At 49.0% G+C, this 18,087-nt stretch overlaps 1 protein-coding gene across 1 annotated transcript in view; it reads right to left on the bottom strand.

Annotated features, from left to right (window-relative positions):
* Window positions 1-326: 326 nt before the first annotated feature.
* LOC139172101 (hexosaminidase D-like) overlaps window positions 327-18,087 on the bottom strand; it is a 39,989-nt gene continuing 22,228 nt past the window's right edge. The window contains exons 9-15 of the mRNA XM_070760848.1: window positions 16,426-16,630; window positions 14,039-14,121; window positions 7,949-8,027; window positions 7,564-7,665; window positions 3,394-3,483; window positions 568-2,796; window positions 327-502 (exon numbers count right to left, since the gene is read on the bottom strand). Of these exons, the coding sequence (XP_070616949.1) occupies window positions 2,613-2,796; window positions 3,394-3,483; window positions 7,564-7,665; window positions 7,949-8,027; window positions 14,039-14,121; window positions 16,426-16,630 (743 nt within the window). The 3' untranslated portion in view covers window positions 327-502; window positions 568-2,612. The remainder of the gene's footprint in view (window positions 503-567; window positions 2,797-3,393; window positions 3,484-7,563; window positions 7,666-7,948; window positions 8,028-14,038; window positions 14,122-16,425; window positions 16,631-18,087) is intronic.

Below are 18,087 nucleotides of genomic sequence, written 5' to 3'. Positions count from 1 at the left end.
TTAGAACTAATTTAATATTTAATAATAGGTTTTAGGCTCTATGGTTAGTTTTATAGATTTTAATGTTTGGATTCCTCATATGCTGTAATTTTGTATTTTTGTGCTGTAAGCTGCCCTGAATCTACGGAGAAGGGCGGCCTAAGAGTCCAAACCATAAATAAATGTATATCATAGTTTCCCAAGAGGCCAATCCTGAAGCTCTGCGTAACCCCCTCTTCAAGAATTGTCCCCCTTTGAACCAGAAGTTGCTTTGGATTCTGTTATTTTTTTCCTGCCCATTGAACCCCAAAACTTCCCGCCTTTGTCCCAACAAGAGGAGCCCATCCTTATAAAAAAATACTTTATTTTTCTCGGCACCACAGCAGCAACTGTACAGCGAACTCTTCAAGATAGCAACTGATTCTGAGTCTGCCTTATAAAACAGATCCATTGGCGATGGATCCAGTGTCTTCGCAAGGGTCTCTCCAACCTTGGCAACGTTAAGGCTTGTGGACTTCAACTCCTAGAGTTCTTCAGCCAGCAAACCTGGCTGAGGAACTCTGGGAGTTGAAGTCCACAAGCCTTAACGTTGCCAAGGTTGGAGAGACACCTGCAGTAGTGGGAAGGGACCCTCACAGCTGTCCATCAAAGGAGGAAGAAATGTCAGGGACCACCCTGGGGAGTCGAGATATTCCCCCTCCTCCCTTGGGGGGAAGCAGCCTCGGCCTTCGTGCCTGCCCCAGAATTACAGGACTTCCGCGCAGCTCCAGAGGAGCCAAATAGCAGCCCTGGGGCTCCTCGCGTACAGAATTGGACTCCCAGCCAGGATGGGATTACGAGAAAAGCCACAGGATTACCAGAACAAGGTGCATCTGAGCTGCACATCGGCAAAGAGAGATCTGGCAAGATCCAGGGAGCAGCAGGGACTCCCTGGGAGCAGCTACCTGTTCGCGCCTCTCACCTCTGCAGGGCATTCCCTCCCGGGCTGCTTCCTCACCTGATCACTTTCACCTGGCAGCCTTGTGGGCAGCTCGGTTACATGCCCGCCAATCGCTTGGGCTGCCCGGGAACCAAGCCAGCCCCACTGTGGGACAAGCAGCTGCAAACAGGCCAGACAGGGCCCCCTTCGGCAGGAGGTTGGGGGGGTGGGTGCCTTTGCAATTCCCATTTCTCTCTAGCCCCTTCCTCCACCCCCTCCTCAGAGGCAACAGATGGGGTCTCACCAAGACACTGGGATGGGTGTAGTAATGGGCTGCTCCATGGATGGACCGGTGCACAGTCCTGGTTGGAAAAATTCGGATGCGTAGGCAGTCACCGATGCTCCACGCATACCCCAGCGCAAGATTCGGCTTGTACCGAAAGCAAAATCTTATGCGAAGACTCTCACGCAAGTGAGGTGTTCAGCGATTTTCGTCAATTTATTTATTTTGCTTCTGTGCATGCACAGAGGCAAAAATATTGGCGAAAATTGCAGAAATATCGCTCACGCATCCTTACGCATGCGCAGAAGCCAAATTTCACACCTATGCATGTCCGCCGCCCGCACCAGCCTCCAGGAGCGCACCAGTAGTGCCAGTGGCGGGCAGCCCTTCACTGGATGGGTGGCAAAGCCTTCTACAGACTCCCTGGGTAAATAAATTCACAGTCCACAATGACACACAGGCTTTTTCTCACCCTCAGGAAGACTCTGGCTGAGAGGAATGCAAGGCAGCTTTGGGGACAAGAGACCCCAGGAGCTGCCGGATGGGGTTAGGGGCGGCAGCAAGACGTGGGGTGGCTGTTTTGCCCTCCCCTCCCTCCCCAGGGCTGCTTCCTCGATCTCATGTTCTGGAGAACGTGGGTTACCACCAAGGCCCGGTCCATCTGCTGACTCTGAGCAATGCTCCAAAGTCCCCCCCCCCCCCCCGTTTGTGGCCTCTGTGTTTCAAGATGCCACCATTGCACTATCCTGACTCAGCAAAAAGTGTCGTTTTCGTCCCCCCCCGAAATCAAAATCAAAAACAAAGAACGCAGTGACCGATGAAAGACGAGAAATGGATTTCAAGTTCCAGGGGGGGGGGGGGGGAGAGTTAAATCTACTGATTTTTCAGACCAGAGAAGGGACTTTTCAAACTTGAAAGATGGAAGTTCTCCTTCTCTTCTGCCCTTTTCAACGTTGTGACAGTAATGTCCCCACCTCCGTCTCTATCAGAATGCGACAGCTGTTCCCCCACATCATCCCTGTGGCATTTGCTCTGCCCAGGAGCAGCCCTGGGGGTGGGGGGTGGGGCGGAAGACCAGTCTACCAACAGTGTCAGTCCCCAATGCTAAACCACATTGAAAAGGAAGAAATAGAAAGGAATGGAAACCAGGACCAAAGCTTCCCTTCTTTCTGGCAAGCGCCCCACCAGAATTACTATTCCCTCTCCAGCCAGATCCACAGATTCACCATAGCTGGGGGGGGGGAGACAGGTCCCAGCCCAGGGAGGGGGTGAATCCATCAAACTGGCTAGAAGAAGCACTGGACCCTGTCCTGGAAGGCAGTGCCCACCTCTCCTCCGGCGTCAAGTTCTTTCAAGTTTAAAAGAAAAAACAAATTGGACTGAACCACCGATGGGCCCCCCCTTTGTGCCTGGGAGGAGGGGGCCCCTTCCCTAGAGGGCCTTGGGCCGGGCGTTCAGGCGGATGACTTCTTTGAAGTCCCGGACAAACTCGCGCAAGCGGTCCATGTGGGGGTTGACGTTCTCCTCCATCCACTCCTCCACGGTGTCAGGGAAGTAGATGCTCTCCATGTGTGAGCGCAGAGTCTGGATGATGCCCTCCCAGTCTTCGTGGACTCTGGGGGGGGGAGTGGGGGGAGAGCGGGATATAGCAAAAGCATTTAGACTTATACAGTATATTGCTTCACAGTGCTTTGACAGCCCTCTCTAAGCGGTTTACAGAATCAGCCTCTTGCCCCCAACAATCTGGGTCCTCATTTTACCCACCTAGAAAGGACGGAAGGCTGAGTCAACCTGGAGCCAGTGGTGAGATTTGAACTGCTGAACTACAGCCAACAGTTAGCTGAAGTGGCCTGCAGTGCTGCACTCTAACCACTGCACCACCCTGGCTGTTTTATGTGCGAGGGGAACCTTTACCTTATTTAATATTTAACGTATTATTTTCTAAATTTTGGGTAAGAAATGGTGGGAGGCATCCTATACACGGGGGCATCTTATAGACGGGAAAATGTGGTATTTGCCTTCCTTTCTCTTTCAATCCATTTCTACACTGGCTCTTGGAAGATGCAATTTCTCTGGAAAATGTACCGAATTTGAGAGAGAATTTCCAGTGAAGGGAAAGATTTGTGCTTTTTACACAAATGTGGGAAGGGGAAAGAACTAGGACAGGGAACGTTTTCTGGACAACATCTCAGTCCCTCCCCTGCCCACTCACTTGAGCACCTTGCTTCCAAAAATTTCCATGTTTCGTGGGTTGCCGAAATGATGCTTGCGGTGATATGGGCTGAACCATCCCTTGACGGAGCTGTCGTTTTCGAGAGAGAAAAAGATTCGGTGAAGCTTGGACAAAATCCTTGCAGGTGAGACAAGAAAGTCAGTTGAAAAAGACCCTGGAACTGGACAGCAGCCATAAAGTAATAGCAGTAGCACCTAAGATTTATATACCGCTTCACAGTTTACAGTGAGAATTGAACTCCTGGCAGTGGGCAGTGTTAGCCTGCAACATTGCATACTAACCACTGTGCAGGAAGGAAGGGAGGGAGGGAGGGAATGAAAGAGGGAGGGAGGGAAGGGAAAACCAATAGCACTTAGACTTATATACCACTTCTCTGTGCTTTACAGCCATCTCTAAGTGGTTTACAGAGAGTCAGCATATTGCCCCCAACAATTATTGTCCTCATTTTACATACGTCAGAAGGATGGAAGGCTTGAGCCTGGTGAGATTTGATCTGCTAAACTGCTGGCAGCTGGTGATCAGCAGAAATAGCCTGAAGTACTGCACCCTAGCCACTACACCACCGTGGCTCAGATAGATTAGATAGATAGATAGATAGATAGATAGAGAGAGAGAGAGAGAGAGAGAGAGAGAGAGAGAGAGAGAGAGAGAGAGAGAGAGAGAGAAATGATAGACAGACAGACATAGAGATGATAGATGATAGACACATAGATGATAGATATGATAGATAGATAGATAGATAGATAGATAGATAGATAGATAGATAGATAGATAGATAGATAGATAGATAGAACAGGGATAGATGAAGATAGATAGAGATGGATGGATGGATGATAGAGAGAGAGATGACAGAGGATAGATGAAGATAAATAGATAGATGGGTGGATGACAAATAGATGATAGAGAGGGAGAGAGAGATTATATATATATATACACACACACACACACACACACACACACACACACACAGTCATACCTCGTCTTACGAACCTAATTGGTTCCAGGGGGAGGTTCGTAAGACGAAAGGTTCGTAAGACGAAACATTGTTTCCCATAGGAAACAATGTAAAGTCAATTAATCCGTGCAACCAAAAAAAAAACCGCAAAAAAACCGCTGCCGTCCGGCTGTCACCTTTTAAAACAGCCTGGGGGCTTCTTGGCAGCCTCCCAAACGCCAAACCCGGAAGTTCGGGTTTGGCGTTCGGCGTTCGGGAGGTCGCTGAGAAGCCCCCAGGCTGTTTTAAAAGGTCACAGCCGGGCTGGGGGGCTTCCCAGCAACCTCCCGAACCCCGAACTTTTGCCGAACTTCCGGGTTCGGGGTTCGGTGGGTTGCTGGGAAGCCCCCCAGCCCGGCTGTGACCTTTTAAAATAGCCGCGCGGCTTCCCAGCTGTCTCCCGAAGCCGAACGCCAAACCCGAACTTCCGCGTTCGGCGTTCGGCGTCTGCTGAGAAGCCGCGCGGCTGTTTTAAAAGTTGACAGCCGGGCTGGGGGGCTTCCCAGCAACCTCCCGAACCCCGAACCCGGAAGATCGGCAAAAGTTCGGGGTTCGGGAGGTTGCTGGGAAACCCCCCAGCCCGGCTGTGACCTTTTAAAACAGCCGCGCGGCTTCCCAGCTGTCTCCCGAAGCCGAACGCCAAACCCGAACTTCCGCGTTCGGCGTTCGGAGGCTGCTGGGAAGCTGCGCGGCTGTTTTAAAAGGTGACAGCCGGGCTGGGGGGCTTCCCAGCAACACCCCGAACCCCGAACCCGGAAGTTCAGCAAAAGTTCGGGGTTCGGGAGGTTGCTGGGAAGCCCCCCAACCCGGCTGTGACCTTTTAAAACAGCCGCGCGGCTTCCCAGCAGCTTCCCGAAGCCGAACACCAAATCCGAACTTCCGCGTTCGGCGTTCGGAGGCTGCTGGGAAGCCCCCCAGCCCGGCTGTCCCCTTTTAAAACAGCCGCGCGGCTTCCCAGCAGCCTCCGAATGGTTCAGAAAAAAATTGCCTCTTCTTACGAACTTTTTTCGTGTTACGAACGCCAAACCCGAACTTCCGGGTTCGGCGTTCAGAGGCTGCTGGGAAGCCCCGCCGCCCGGCTGTCACCTTTTAAAACAGCCGGTGGGCTTCCCAGCAGCCTCCCGAACGCCGAACCCGGAAGTTCGGGTTTGGCGTTTGTAACACGAAAAAAGTTCGTAAGAAGAGGCAAATTTTTTCTGAACCCCGGGTTCGTATCTCGAGTTGTTCGTAAGACGAGGGGTTCGTATCTTGAGGTACCACTGTGTATATATATATATATATATATATATATATATATATATATATATGTATATGTATATGTATATGTATATGTATATATATATATGATCGCTAGATAGATAGCAACAGCAATTAAGACTTATATACCGCTTCACACTGCTCTGATAGCCCTTTCTAAGCGGATTACAGAGTCATCCTATTGCCCCCATCAATCTGAACCCTCATTTTATCCACCTCGAAAGGACAGAAGGCTGAGTCAATCTTAATTCGGTCAGGATTGAACTGCAATGCTGCATTCTAACCACTGGCTTAAACCCAAGGAAGTCCAGTTGCCTTTTGGAAAGTACCCTTGGGATTTATGGACATTTTCAATTTCCCTCTTCTGCAGCCTTTTGACCAGCAAAATCCATGAGGAAGCCAGATTCGCTTAACATCCGTTGTTACTCACTTAACTGCCACAATTCACTAAACAACTGTGGCAAGAAAGATCATAAAATGGGACAAAAGACACAACTATCTAGCGTTAGGCACAGAAATTCTGGGTCTCGATTGTGGGGGTGAGATGAGGACTAGCTGAAAACAGAGCAGGAGGCCTAACCAGACAGAAGCAAGGCTCCTCTTAAGAACTTTGGACAAAATGTTAGAAGTAGCTAAGACAGTGAGGGCGAACCTTTGTTTCCTTGGGTGCCGAAACAGCGTGCATGTGTGCTATCGCGCATGCGTGAGTGCCCACACCCATAATTCAATGCCTGGGAGGGCGAAACCAGCTTCCCCCACCCCCTGGGGACCCTCTGGAGGCTAGAAACAGCCTGTTTCCCAACTTCGGTGGGCCCAGTAGGCTCGTGTTTCGCCCTCTGCAGGCTCCAAAGGCTTCCCTGGAGACGGGGGAGGATAAAACCGCCCTCCACCATCCCCAGGAGGCTCTCTGGAAGCCAAAAACGCCTTCCCAGAGCCTCTGTCTGAGCCAAAAATCAGCTGGCCGGCACACACATGCACGTTGGAGCTGAGCGAAGGCAACAGCTGGCTCCACGTGCCACCTGCGACACCTGTGCAATAGGTTCACCATCACTGAACTGAGAGATCCCTTCCGGCTGCTGGATGCAGAACCACGGACCTCTCTTGACGTTCTTGAGAAGCCCCCAAACCAAGGCCCACTGATGTAAACTGCACCCTACTTCTTTGCCCTCCAGAATTAGGGAAAGTTTTGCCTTGGAAGGGCAAGGCCCTTCCACAAAGACAAAGGAAACCTGGGGTCTGGCCAGTGAAGGGCTACCAAATTTTTTACTACCACACTGCGGGCATGGCTTATTTTGTGGGTGTGGCTTGATGGTCATGTGACTGGGTAGGAGTGGTTTGCATTATTCATTTTATTTTCTAGAGCAGGGGTCCTCAGACTTGGCAACTTTAAGACTTGTGAATTTCAATCTCTGTTCTAGAGCAGTGTTTCCCAACCTTGGCATCTTGAAGATATCTGGACTTCAACTCCCAGAATTCCCCAGCCAGCAAATGCTGGCTGGGGAATTCTGGGAGTTGAAGTCCAGATATCTTCAAGTTGCCAAGGTTGGGAAATACTGTTCTAGAGGATACTATAGCCGTTCGGAAAGAAGGGGGAGGCAGAAACCCAGATCACATAGAATTAATTCCAGATTTTACCTCCTTATACCTTTCCTAGACGCTTTTGTTTATAGCGGAATTGCCGCTTTCGGGAAGAACGCAGAAGCTGCCCAAAGAGGACGCCCTGCATTTTCTTTCAACAGGTTTCGGTGCAAATTGGGTGCTCTGGGGTGGAGCTCCATTTTCGCTACCCCACTGTGCTTCCCCCCGTCCGGGCAGTCGCCCACCCCTGGGTCCAGCCCACCTCCCTAGCCAAGCCGCTGCCTTGGAGTACCAGGTCCCACAGTTGCTGGCACACATACCTTTCATCCTCCAAGACTTTGTTGACCGACTCCTTCAGCTGTCCGTCCACTTGCTCGACCATGCGGTAGATATCAGAGCCTGGAAACGTCCCGGTTCCTTCACTGAGGGGAGGCAAAGCGATGTTCAGCAGCAACTCTAGGGACTCCCATTCTCTCCAGTGAGGAAAGTGGGATTTTTACACTGAAGGAACAGCCGTTCCCAACTCCTAAGCGCCTGCCCAGATTCTTATCCCGGCCATTGTTAGCCCATCGTGCACTTCCCTGGCTGGGGATGATGAGCTTTGGAGTACTAGGCATGGCTGACTTAAAGACAGACTCCCTTAAATAGCCTCAACCCTGGAAGAGCAAAGCCCACCCCCCACCTTCACCCCATTTGTATACACACCAGGTATTCTTTTCAGGGTGCAGGTTCTGGAAGCCAAGGATGGCCAGGACTTTCTTTTTGGCCCCGTCAGTGAAGCCTCCTGGGGAACAGAAGCAGCGGGGGGAGGTGAAGGGGGGAAATGAGGAAAGGGCAATAGCATTTAGACTTATATACCACTTCATTGTGCGCTTTACAGAATCAGCCTCTTGCCCCCAACAATCTGGGTCCTCATTTGGCCCAACTTGGGATGATGGAAGGCTGAGTCAAGAACTGAACTGCTGGCAGTGGGCAGTGGGCAGAGGGAAAGGAAGGAAGGAACGAAGGAACGAAGGAACGAAGGAACGAAGGAACGAAGGAAGGTACGAACGAAGGAACGAATGAAGAAAAATGGCAAGAGCATTTAGACTTATCTACTGCTTCATAGTGCTTTCACAGCCCTCTCTAAGCAGTTTACAGACTCAGTTTATTGCCCCCAACAATCTGGGTCCTCATTTGACCCATCTTGGAATGGGTTTTGCAATAGCCGTGGGTGCCTTTTGGATTTGCAACCTCCGAACAGGCCTGGGGGTCTTTTGACCCCAGAGAAGAGTTGCAGCCCTGTGGATCATCCCTCCTTGCCCCGTTGTTCCACCAAGGCAGCCCTCTTCCGCCAGTTGTTCTGCCAGCTCTTTAATCTTTGCATCTGTAATCCCTGACCCAGATCGGACCTCGCACGAAGCCACAACCTGCCTATGTAGAGCTAACAGCTAAAACTAACCTTGACTGAGTTAACATGAGAGAGGGAGGGAGGGAGGGAGGGAGGGAGAGAGAGAGAGAGAGAGAGAGAGAGGGAGGAACCAAGTTGGACATTTTTCTCTTTGGACCGGAGAGGCAGTGATAGACGTAGCTAGGGGACACGGTCCAATTTTCTGAACATCTGGCTAAGGGAGCCCCTTCATCGCTTAAGTGCCAAGGGGCAACAAATGTGTAGAAAACCCTCCTGCCCTGTTCACATACAGGAACCCCTGTCTCCGGAAACCGGATTTTTACAAACCCGAGTAGCTACATTCATTCCCCAGGCTAACCCTGGCTTCAAACCAGGATGGTCACTTGATCTGTTTTAATCTCTTTACAGCCATCAAGTGGCCCTGCCTATCCTTCCTAGGACAGAGCCTGGAAATTAATTATGTTACACACACACACACACACACAGAATTTTTAATCCCTTCATATGCCTGTAATAAAATTACACTGGTCAACACATACAAAAATCAGCAGCAAAAGTAATGTATGTCTAATTTATGATGTGCTGACTCCAGAAAGTAATATGTCTGTTTTATGATGTGATATCACATCAAGTACCTGATATAGAAGCATTTTTGTTATTATGTTATTTCTGATATGTAGATGACTGTTTTCTTAATGTCGCCAGTATATTTCCTATACCTTATAATAACGATGCTGCTCCATGCAAAGTATACCTGCTACAGAAAAACTATATACATGTTTGAAATCAGAACCAAAAAATGATTTAGAAAAGTACAAGGTCAACTGTGATCATTGCAAAAAATATTTTTTTGTAGACCTGTGTTATTTAAAGAACCCCTCAAATATGATGAGAAGGGAAATTTCTCCCAATGGACCAGAATTTAGGAAAAGCTTTTTTCTATAAGCGACACAAACCCTGCATTTCATTCCCCACAAAGGCATGGGGGGGGGGCGTTCCAGCCCCACTTCTGGCAGGGTGTTAGAGAGCAGCTGGAAGGGGAGGAACAACACACACACACACAAACACACACACACCCACACACAAACATAAGAGGAGGCTCTGGCATCTGCCAAGGACGAGGCCGCCATTCTTCAATGCACCGCTGGGGGCCCCCAGAGTCCTACCAGTTGGAGAGGATGCCAGAGAACAAGGGGGGGGGGAGGAATGGATCCCCCCCACCTGCCCACCCCTCTCCAAGCAGCCAATGGTTTGCATCCCATCCGCTCAGTGGATTTATGCAACCTAAAAAGGCTAGAAATGCTACAAGCTGCAGGTTTGGCTTCCCGTGCAAAAATCCCTGGCCTTTCAGTTAAAGTCATCCAGATATTTCACCAGAAGAGCCCTTCACTCCTCCACTCGAAACAGAACATCCTACGAAAATAGACTAACAATCCTGGGCCTAGAAAGCCTAGAACTACGGCGCCTAAAACACGATTAGTATTGCCCACAAGATCATATGCTGCAACGTCCTACCGGTCAATGACTACTTCAGCTTCAACCGCAATAACACAAGAGCACGCAACAGATTCAAACTTAATACGAACCACTCCAAACTTGACTGTAAAAAATATGATTTCAACAAACGAGTTATCGAAGCGTGGAACTCATTACCGGACTCAATTGTGCCAACCCCTAACCCCCAACATTTCTCCCTTAGACTCTCCATGATTGACCTCTCCAGGTTCCTAAGAGGCCAGTAAGGGGCGTACATAAGTGCACTGGTGTGCCTTTTGTCCCCTGTCTAATTGTCTTTCCTCTCTTTCGCCTATCATATATATTCTCTTCCTTTCATATATCCTCTCCTCTAAGTTCACTTTTACCCTTATATATATTACCACATGTCTATTTTCTTCCTATGTATTTGTGTATTGGACAAATAAATAAAATAAAATAAAATAAAAATAAATGAAAAGCAACTAGGATGATTAAATGTCTTGTAGGATTAACATATGAAGAACGGTTGCAGGAACTGGGTATGTCTAGTTTAATTAAAAGAAGGACCAGGGGAGACATGATAGCAGTGTTCCGATATCTCAGGGAAATTTCCACAAAGAAGAGGGAGTCAAGCTATTCTCCAAAGCACCTGAAGGTAGAACAAGAAGCAATGGGTGGGAACTGAACAAGGAGAGAAGCAACTTAGAACTAAGGAAAAATTTCATGGCAGTGAGGACAAAAAAACAAAAAAACCACCATGGCTTAATAGCAGTGACTGTGAGAGGGATCTTGGAGACCTGGTGGACAGTCATTTAAATATGAGCCAGCAGAGTGCAACAACAGCCAAAAAAGCCAACACAATCCTAAACTGCATTAACAGAGGGATAGTAGTAATTTTTAATTAATTAGACTTGTTGTTGTGGGGTTTTTGGGGGGGTTGCATCTTGTGAGCTGCCCTGGATTTTCGGACAATTTTAATAAATGATAATGATAATGATAATTTGTTTGTTTGTTTGTTTATTGGATTTGTATGCCGCCCCTCTCCGCAGACTCGGGGCAGCTAACAACAATGATAAAAAACAACATGTAACAATCCAATTTAATAAAACAACTAAAAACCCTTATTATAAAAACCAAACATACACACAAACATACCATACATAACTTGCAATGGCCTAGGGGAAGGAATATCCTAACTCCCCCATGCCTGGCGACAAAGGTGGGTCTTGAGTAATTTGTGAAAGACAAGGAGGGTGGGGGCCGTTCTAATCTCTGGGGGGAGTTGATTCCAGAGGGCCGGGGCCGCCACAGAGAAGGCTCTTACCCTGGGGACCGCCAAACGACATTGTTTGGTCGACGGGACCCGGAGAAGGCCAACTCTGTGGGACCTTATTGGCAGCTGGGATTCGTGCGGTAGAAGGCGGTTCCGGATGTATTCTGGCCCAATGCCATGTAGGGCTTTAAAGGTCATTACCAACACTTTGAATGATGATGATGATGATGATGATGATGATGATGATGATGATGATAATAATAATACAATCTAGATCAAGTGAAGTACTAATAACACTCTATAAAGCCTTATTTAGGCCACATCTAAAGTATTGTATCCAGTTTTGGTCACCACACTGTAAAAAAGGTGCTGAGACTCTGGAAAGTGTGCCGAGAAAATCAACCATGATGACCAGGGGACTGAAGACTAAAACAAACGAAAAATTATTGCAGGAAGTGGGCCTGGCTAGTCTAGCGAAGAGAAGGACCAGGGGAGACGCAATAGCAGTGTTCCAACATTTGAGGGGCTGCCATAGACAGGAGGGAGTCAAGCTGTTTTCCAAAGCCCTTGAAGGCCAGTCAAGGAATAATGGATGGAAACTGATCAAGGAAAGATTCAACTTAGAAATAGGGATAAACTTTCTGAAAGTGAGAACAATCAACCCATGGAACAGAAGTTGCCTTCGGAAGTCGTGGGAGCTTCATCATTTGAAGCTTTCAAGATGAGACTGGACTTCCATCTGTCAAAAGTGGTGTAGGGTCTCCTGCTTGAGTGGGTGGTGGTGGTGGGGTTGACTAGATCAGAGGTCCCCAACCTTTTTTGCACCAGGGACCGGCTTTAAGCTAGACCAGTTTTCCATGGCCCGGTGGGGGGGGGGGGAGCTAGCTGTCAGCGGCGCCGTAAAAGGGGCGATCAAGAGAGGAATGGGTGAATGAATGGACGGAGGGTGGGAAGGAAGGAAGGAAAGAGGGAAGGGACAGGAACAGAAGAAGGGTGCAAAGGAAGCAAGGAAAGGTGTGAAAGGGGAGAGTAAGAGAGGAAGGAGTGAAAGAAGGGAATGAGGGAGGAAAGAAGGGAGGAAGGAAAAGGAAAGCAAGAAATGGAGGGAGGAAAGGAAGGAAGGAAAGAAAGAAAGAAGGGGGGAAGGGACAGGAACAGAGGAAGGAAGCAAGGAAACTTATGAAAGGGGAGAGTAAGGGAAGAAGGTAGGAAGGAGAAAGAAAAGAAGAAATAGAGGAAGGGAAGGTAAAAGAGAGAAAGAAAAAGAGCAAGAAAGAAAGCAAGAAAGGGAAAGAGAAAGAAAGGCAACTTCAAAGAAAGGCTCACTGAGCATCTCTCACTCTCTCTCTCTTTCTATCCCTCTTTCTTTCTTTCTCTTCCTTTCTCTCTCTCCTCTTCCTTTATCTCCTCTCTCTCCCTCTCTCTTTCTCTCCCCCCTCTCTCCCCTTTCCCTCTCTCTTTCTCTCCCTCTCTTGCTATCTCTCCCCCCTTTCCCTCTCTCTTTCTCTCTCTCCCTCTCTTGCTATCTCTCCCCCCTCTCCCTCTCTTTCTCTCTCTCTCCCCCTCTTTCTCTCTCTTCTTCTCACTTTCTCTCTCTTGTTTTCTTTCTGTCTCTTTTGCTTTCTCTCTCTCTCACTCTTTCTTGTTTTCTTTCTCACGCTCTTTCTCTCTCTTGTTCTCTCTCTTGCTATCTCTTTCTCCCCCCTTTCTCTCACTCTCTCTTTCTCACTTTCTCTCTATCTTGCTGTCTGTTGCTCTCACTCACTCTCGTTCTCCGTTCTTCTCAGCGGTGACGCGCGCACGCCCTGCCCGCCTCACCTTTGGGAGAGCACTTTCGCCCCGGGCTCTCAGCAAGGGGGTTTGCAGGAGAGGTGGGGCCGGCGAAGGTGATATTCAATGTCGGGGGCGCACAGGCGGTTGCACGCGCTCCCTATCTCCCTGCTAGCCCACTCGGAATATTCAAAATAAGAAAAGCCTTCGCCGGCAAAGGCTTTTCTTATTTTGAATACTCCGAGTGGGCTAGCAGGGAGATAGGGAGCGCGTGCAACCGCCCGTGCGCCCCCGACATTGAAGACCTCCGCTGAGAAAAGCCTTTGCCGGCATTTCCTCTCGGCGTCAAGGAGGCGCAGCGGCGGGCGGAGAGAGGGAAGGGGGGGGGCAGCGGCGTCCCTCCTGGCCTTGGCGGGCCGCCCGACCCTCCCCACCTCCTGCAAACGCGGCGGGCGGCGGGGGGAGAGCGAGGAGCCGGTTCCGGCGGGCGCGGGGCTTGGCTGGCTGGCGGGGGGAGCGCCGCTGGTGGTGCGGAAAGGCCGAGGGGGCCCTGGCGCCGCGGACCGGCTGAAAACCCCCAACGGCCCGGTGCCGGTCCGCGGACCGGCGGTTGGGGACCTCTGGACTAGATGACCTACAAGGTCCCTTCCAACTCTGTTAATCTATTTAATCTGTTAATTAACCAATGGAAGGGCTTTTCCTTCAGAAGTTGTGGGTGCTCCACCACTGAAGCCTTTCAAGAAGCTTGTCTGAAGTGGTATAGGGTCTCCTGCTTGAGCAGGGGCTGGACTAGAAGACCCCCAAGGCCTCTTCCAGCTGCATTCTGATTGACATCAATTCCTGCCCACCTTCCCCCTCCCCATAAATGCCCAGGCTCCCCTCTCACCGTTCACCAGGGTCTGCAAGCACACGGCCAGCGAGGGGATCCCAACCGGCAGCAGCTCACACAAAGCAGAGTAGTGGTCGTACCTGCACAGAGAATAGGAGATGGTTGCTCCTTTGTGACCCATAGACCCCCCCATTTTTGCCTATCGGGGCAGTGGATCTCCTCCTCCTTGCTGGCAATGCAAAAAGCAATGGGTGGGGGTGGGAGGAGACCCCAAGGCTGCAGAAGGCCTCTGTTTTCCTTTGGGTGAGGGACCTCTAAAGCAGAGGTCTTCAAACTTGGTAACTTTAAGGCTTGTGGACTTCAACTCCAAGAATTCTTCAGCCAGCAAAAGCTGGCTGGAGAATTCTGGGAGTTGAAGTCCACAAGCCTTAAAGTTGCCAGGTTTGAAGACCTCTTACTCTAAAGGCAAGAGAAGGTGCTAAACCTGGATATTTCTTTTTGGGGGGGGTGTAATTTTATTTTATTTTTTCCTCCACAATTTACATTTTTATGTCAACACATATACCTTAAAATGTCAAAATAACATACATATTTATACATTTTTGTTCAATCAATCAATCAATCAATCAATCAAAAACCAATATCCTGTTTCGCACCTATTTTTATCCTGTTCATCAGTCTGTTTTCCTTCATTCCGTTACACTCCCCTCCTTCTCTCTCCATCTCCTTCTTCTAGCTTCTTGCTCCTTCTCTCCCCCTCCTACTTTCCTCCATTCCTTCCTCCTTCCCTTCACCTTTCTACTTCCTCTTCTTTCCTCTTTCGCTCTCCCCGAGTGCTTCTTATCCTAGTTCATTTCAAATTTATCAGACTGAGGACAGATGACACCCATTTAAAAAGACTATAAACTAACTCTGATAATATAAACTAAAACTGATAATATTACTTGTTATTTAAAAGAGACTATAAAAAGCTGTAGAAAAGGGTCAATGTTAAACAGTAACCCAGTATGGGCCGCAATTAGTGTTGGGCGAACCCAACGAAGTTCAGGTTCGGTGAGTTCGGTCAAACTTTGCCATGAAGTTCGGGTGAGTTCACCGAACCCAAACCCCATCCCGAACAGCTGCAATGCCACTGCAGCATCCTTTTCCATAAAAATAAACAAGGAGGTGGGGAATTCCCCACCTCCTTTTGCTTCCTTTCATTTTTACAGAAAAGGATGCTGCAGCGGTGCTGCAAGCAAAAGGAGGTGGGGAATCCCAAGATGGGATTCCGGGGGCGGGGCTTTGACGTCACGGAGACTCCTTCCTCCCTGTTTCGGCCGGCCAGGAAGGAGTCTCTGTGACGTCAAAGACCAGCCCCCCGGAATCCCATCGTGGGATTCCCCACCTCCTTTTGCTTGCACAATGAGATTCCCCACTCTCCTCCTGGGAGGCAGCACTTTGCGGCGTTCGAGCAAACGCTGAAACCGAACTTTTAAAAAAGTTCGGGTTTGGGTTCGGCATGCCGAACACTGCAAAGTTCAGCACAAGCCCAAACTTTGCAAGTTCGGTTCGTCCAACACTAGCCACACTGCGTACTCGTAGCGAAAATGTCGATGCGTGCACAGCTCCGAGTGACCGGTGTGTGTGTGTGTGTGTGCGTGTCCAAGCGAAATTTGGCTTCTGCGCATGCGCAAGAAGGGAAATCTGGCAAGGGGATGCTTGTGCATGCGAGATTTTTGCAATTTGGGGCAATTTTTTGCTTCCGCGCATGTGCAAAGGAAAAGAACCATAGAAATCTTGTGTGGCCGCACTTCTCTCATGAGATTTCGCTTCCTGCGCATGCGCAGAAACCAAATCTCACTTGGACATGCGCACGCCTGCTGGATACCCAGAGCTCTGCGCACATCGCACTGATAACAGTGGTAAGTAGGAACCCCGGCCTGATGCTAAAAGCCTGGTTATTTCTTTTGGGGAAGACAGCAGCAGAAGGCTCAGACCCCATCCCTCCTCTCTTGTCCTCCCTGGGCAGCTATGCAAGGCTGTGGGGGGGGGGGAGGATCCCAGTTCTGCTTTTGCAAGCATTGCATTGGGTAAGTGGAAAGGGATTGCATCCCGCCCACAGTAAAGCCTTGGCAGAGGGCCTAGCTGGCTGTGGAGGAGCCTTAAACCCAGCCTGGGGCCCTTCTTCTTCTCCTCCTCCTCCTCCTCCCGGGGGAAGCTGATGGAGGGCTGGAATCCCTAAGATTTTTATTAATATTGATTGTTTCTTCATTGCATATTTGACCCCTATGACAATCATTAAATGTTGTACCTCATGATTCTTGACAAATGTACGCTGAGAGCATAGGCACCAAAGACAAATTCCTTGTGTGTCCAATCACACTTGGCTACTCTAATCTCCTGTAGACTCCCCTCCCCTCCCCTCTGCCTCTCCCCCCCCCCTGACCACCCATTCTACTTGCCTTTGCCAGCCGGTGAGAACAATGCCCTGGAAATGGATGGAGGGCGTCTTTTCCATGGACTGGATGACCTTCAGCCATCGCAGGTGGTTTTGCAGGTGGGTGTTCAAGGGGGTCCATGCCTGGGCGGGGCCCGTGGTGCCTTTGAAAGCGCTCGCAAACCAGATGGTGTGGAAGCCACACTCGGCGTACTTTTCAATGTACCTTCCTAGAGTAAGGAGAGAGAGGGTCATCCATGCCCCACGCCAGCCCTGGGCTGAAGGCTGCTCAGAACTGAAAAGGTGCCCAGGAGTTAACTTCAGGGTGTGGGGGTTTTTTTGGGGGGGGGGGGGAGAGATCCCAGGCAAAGCAACACCCAGGGCTCCCCGTTCTCGCACATGCCAATTTATTATTCATTCATTCATTCATTCATTCATTCATTCATTCATTCATTCATTCATTCATTCATTTATTAGATTTGTATGCTGCCCCTCTCCAAAGACTCGGGGCAGCTAACAACAATAAAAAGACAATGTAAACAAATCTAATATTAAAAATAATGTAAAAAACTCCAATTTAAAGAACCGATCATACATACAAACATACCATGTATAAATTCTATAAGCCTAGGGGGGAAGGGAAAATTTATTTATTATTATCAAGTATTATTTATTTATTAATCGAACTTTTATGCCGCCTCTCTCCGAGGACTCGGGGCGGTTCACAACATATAATAAAACAATGTATGTATGTATGTACAGTATATATGTATGTATGTATTTAGTTATTTATTTATTGTCGCCCTTCTTAGATACAGGGCGGCTTACAACATGTTAGCAAGAGCACTTTTTAACAGAGCCAGCCTATTGCTCCCACAATCCGGGTCCTCATTTTACCCACCTCGGAAGGATGAAAGGCTGAGTCAACCTGGAGCCGGGTATGAGATTTGAACTGCTGACCTGCAGATCTAGCAGTCAGCTTTGGTGGCCTGCAGTACTGCATTCTACCCACTACGCCACCTTGCCTCATTATACACTGCTCAAAAAAATTAAAGGGAACACTCAAGTAACACATCCCAGATCTGAATGAATGAAATATTCTCATTGAATACTTTGTTCTGTACAAAGTTGAATATGCTGACAGCAAAATGAAATTGATTGTCAATCTGTCTTACTTCCTAAGTGGACCGCCTGATTTCACAGAGGTTTGATTTACTTGGAGTTATATTGTGTTGTTTAAGTGTTCCCTTTATTTTTTTGAGCAGTATATATAACATCCTAAATCCAATTAATTAAATATAAAATCTAAGAAATCTAAAAAAAAAACAAAACCATTTAAAAAACAGTCATTCCCATTTGATCAACTTTATCTCAACACATTCATGGGCCAGGGGGCAAGAATCTACTGACCCCAAGCCTGGCGGCAAAAATGAGTCTTAAGACTTTTGCAGAAGGTGAGAAGGGGGGGGATAGTACGAATCTCCGGGGGAGCTGATTCCAGAGGGCCGGGGCCCCCACAGAAAAGGCTCTTCCCCTAGGCCCTGCCAACTGACATTGTCTAGTTGATGGGATCTGGAGAAGGCCGACTCTATGGGACCTGACCGGTCGCTGGGACTCTTGCAGCAGAAGGCGGTCCTGTACGTATTCTGGTCCAATGCCATGTAAGGCTTTACAGGTCATAACCAAC

The sequence above is a fragment of the Erythrolamprus reginae genome, chromosome 9, assembly GCF_031021105.1.
Source record: "Erythrolamprus reginae isolate rEryReg1 chromosome 9, rEryReg1.hap1, whole genome shotgun sequence".
Taxonomy (NCBI): Eukaryota; Metazoa; Chordata; class Lepidosauria; order Squamata; family Dipsadidae; genus Erythrolamprus; species Erythrolamprus reginae.
This window is presented reverse-complemented; position numbering and strand designations above follow the sequence as displayed.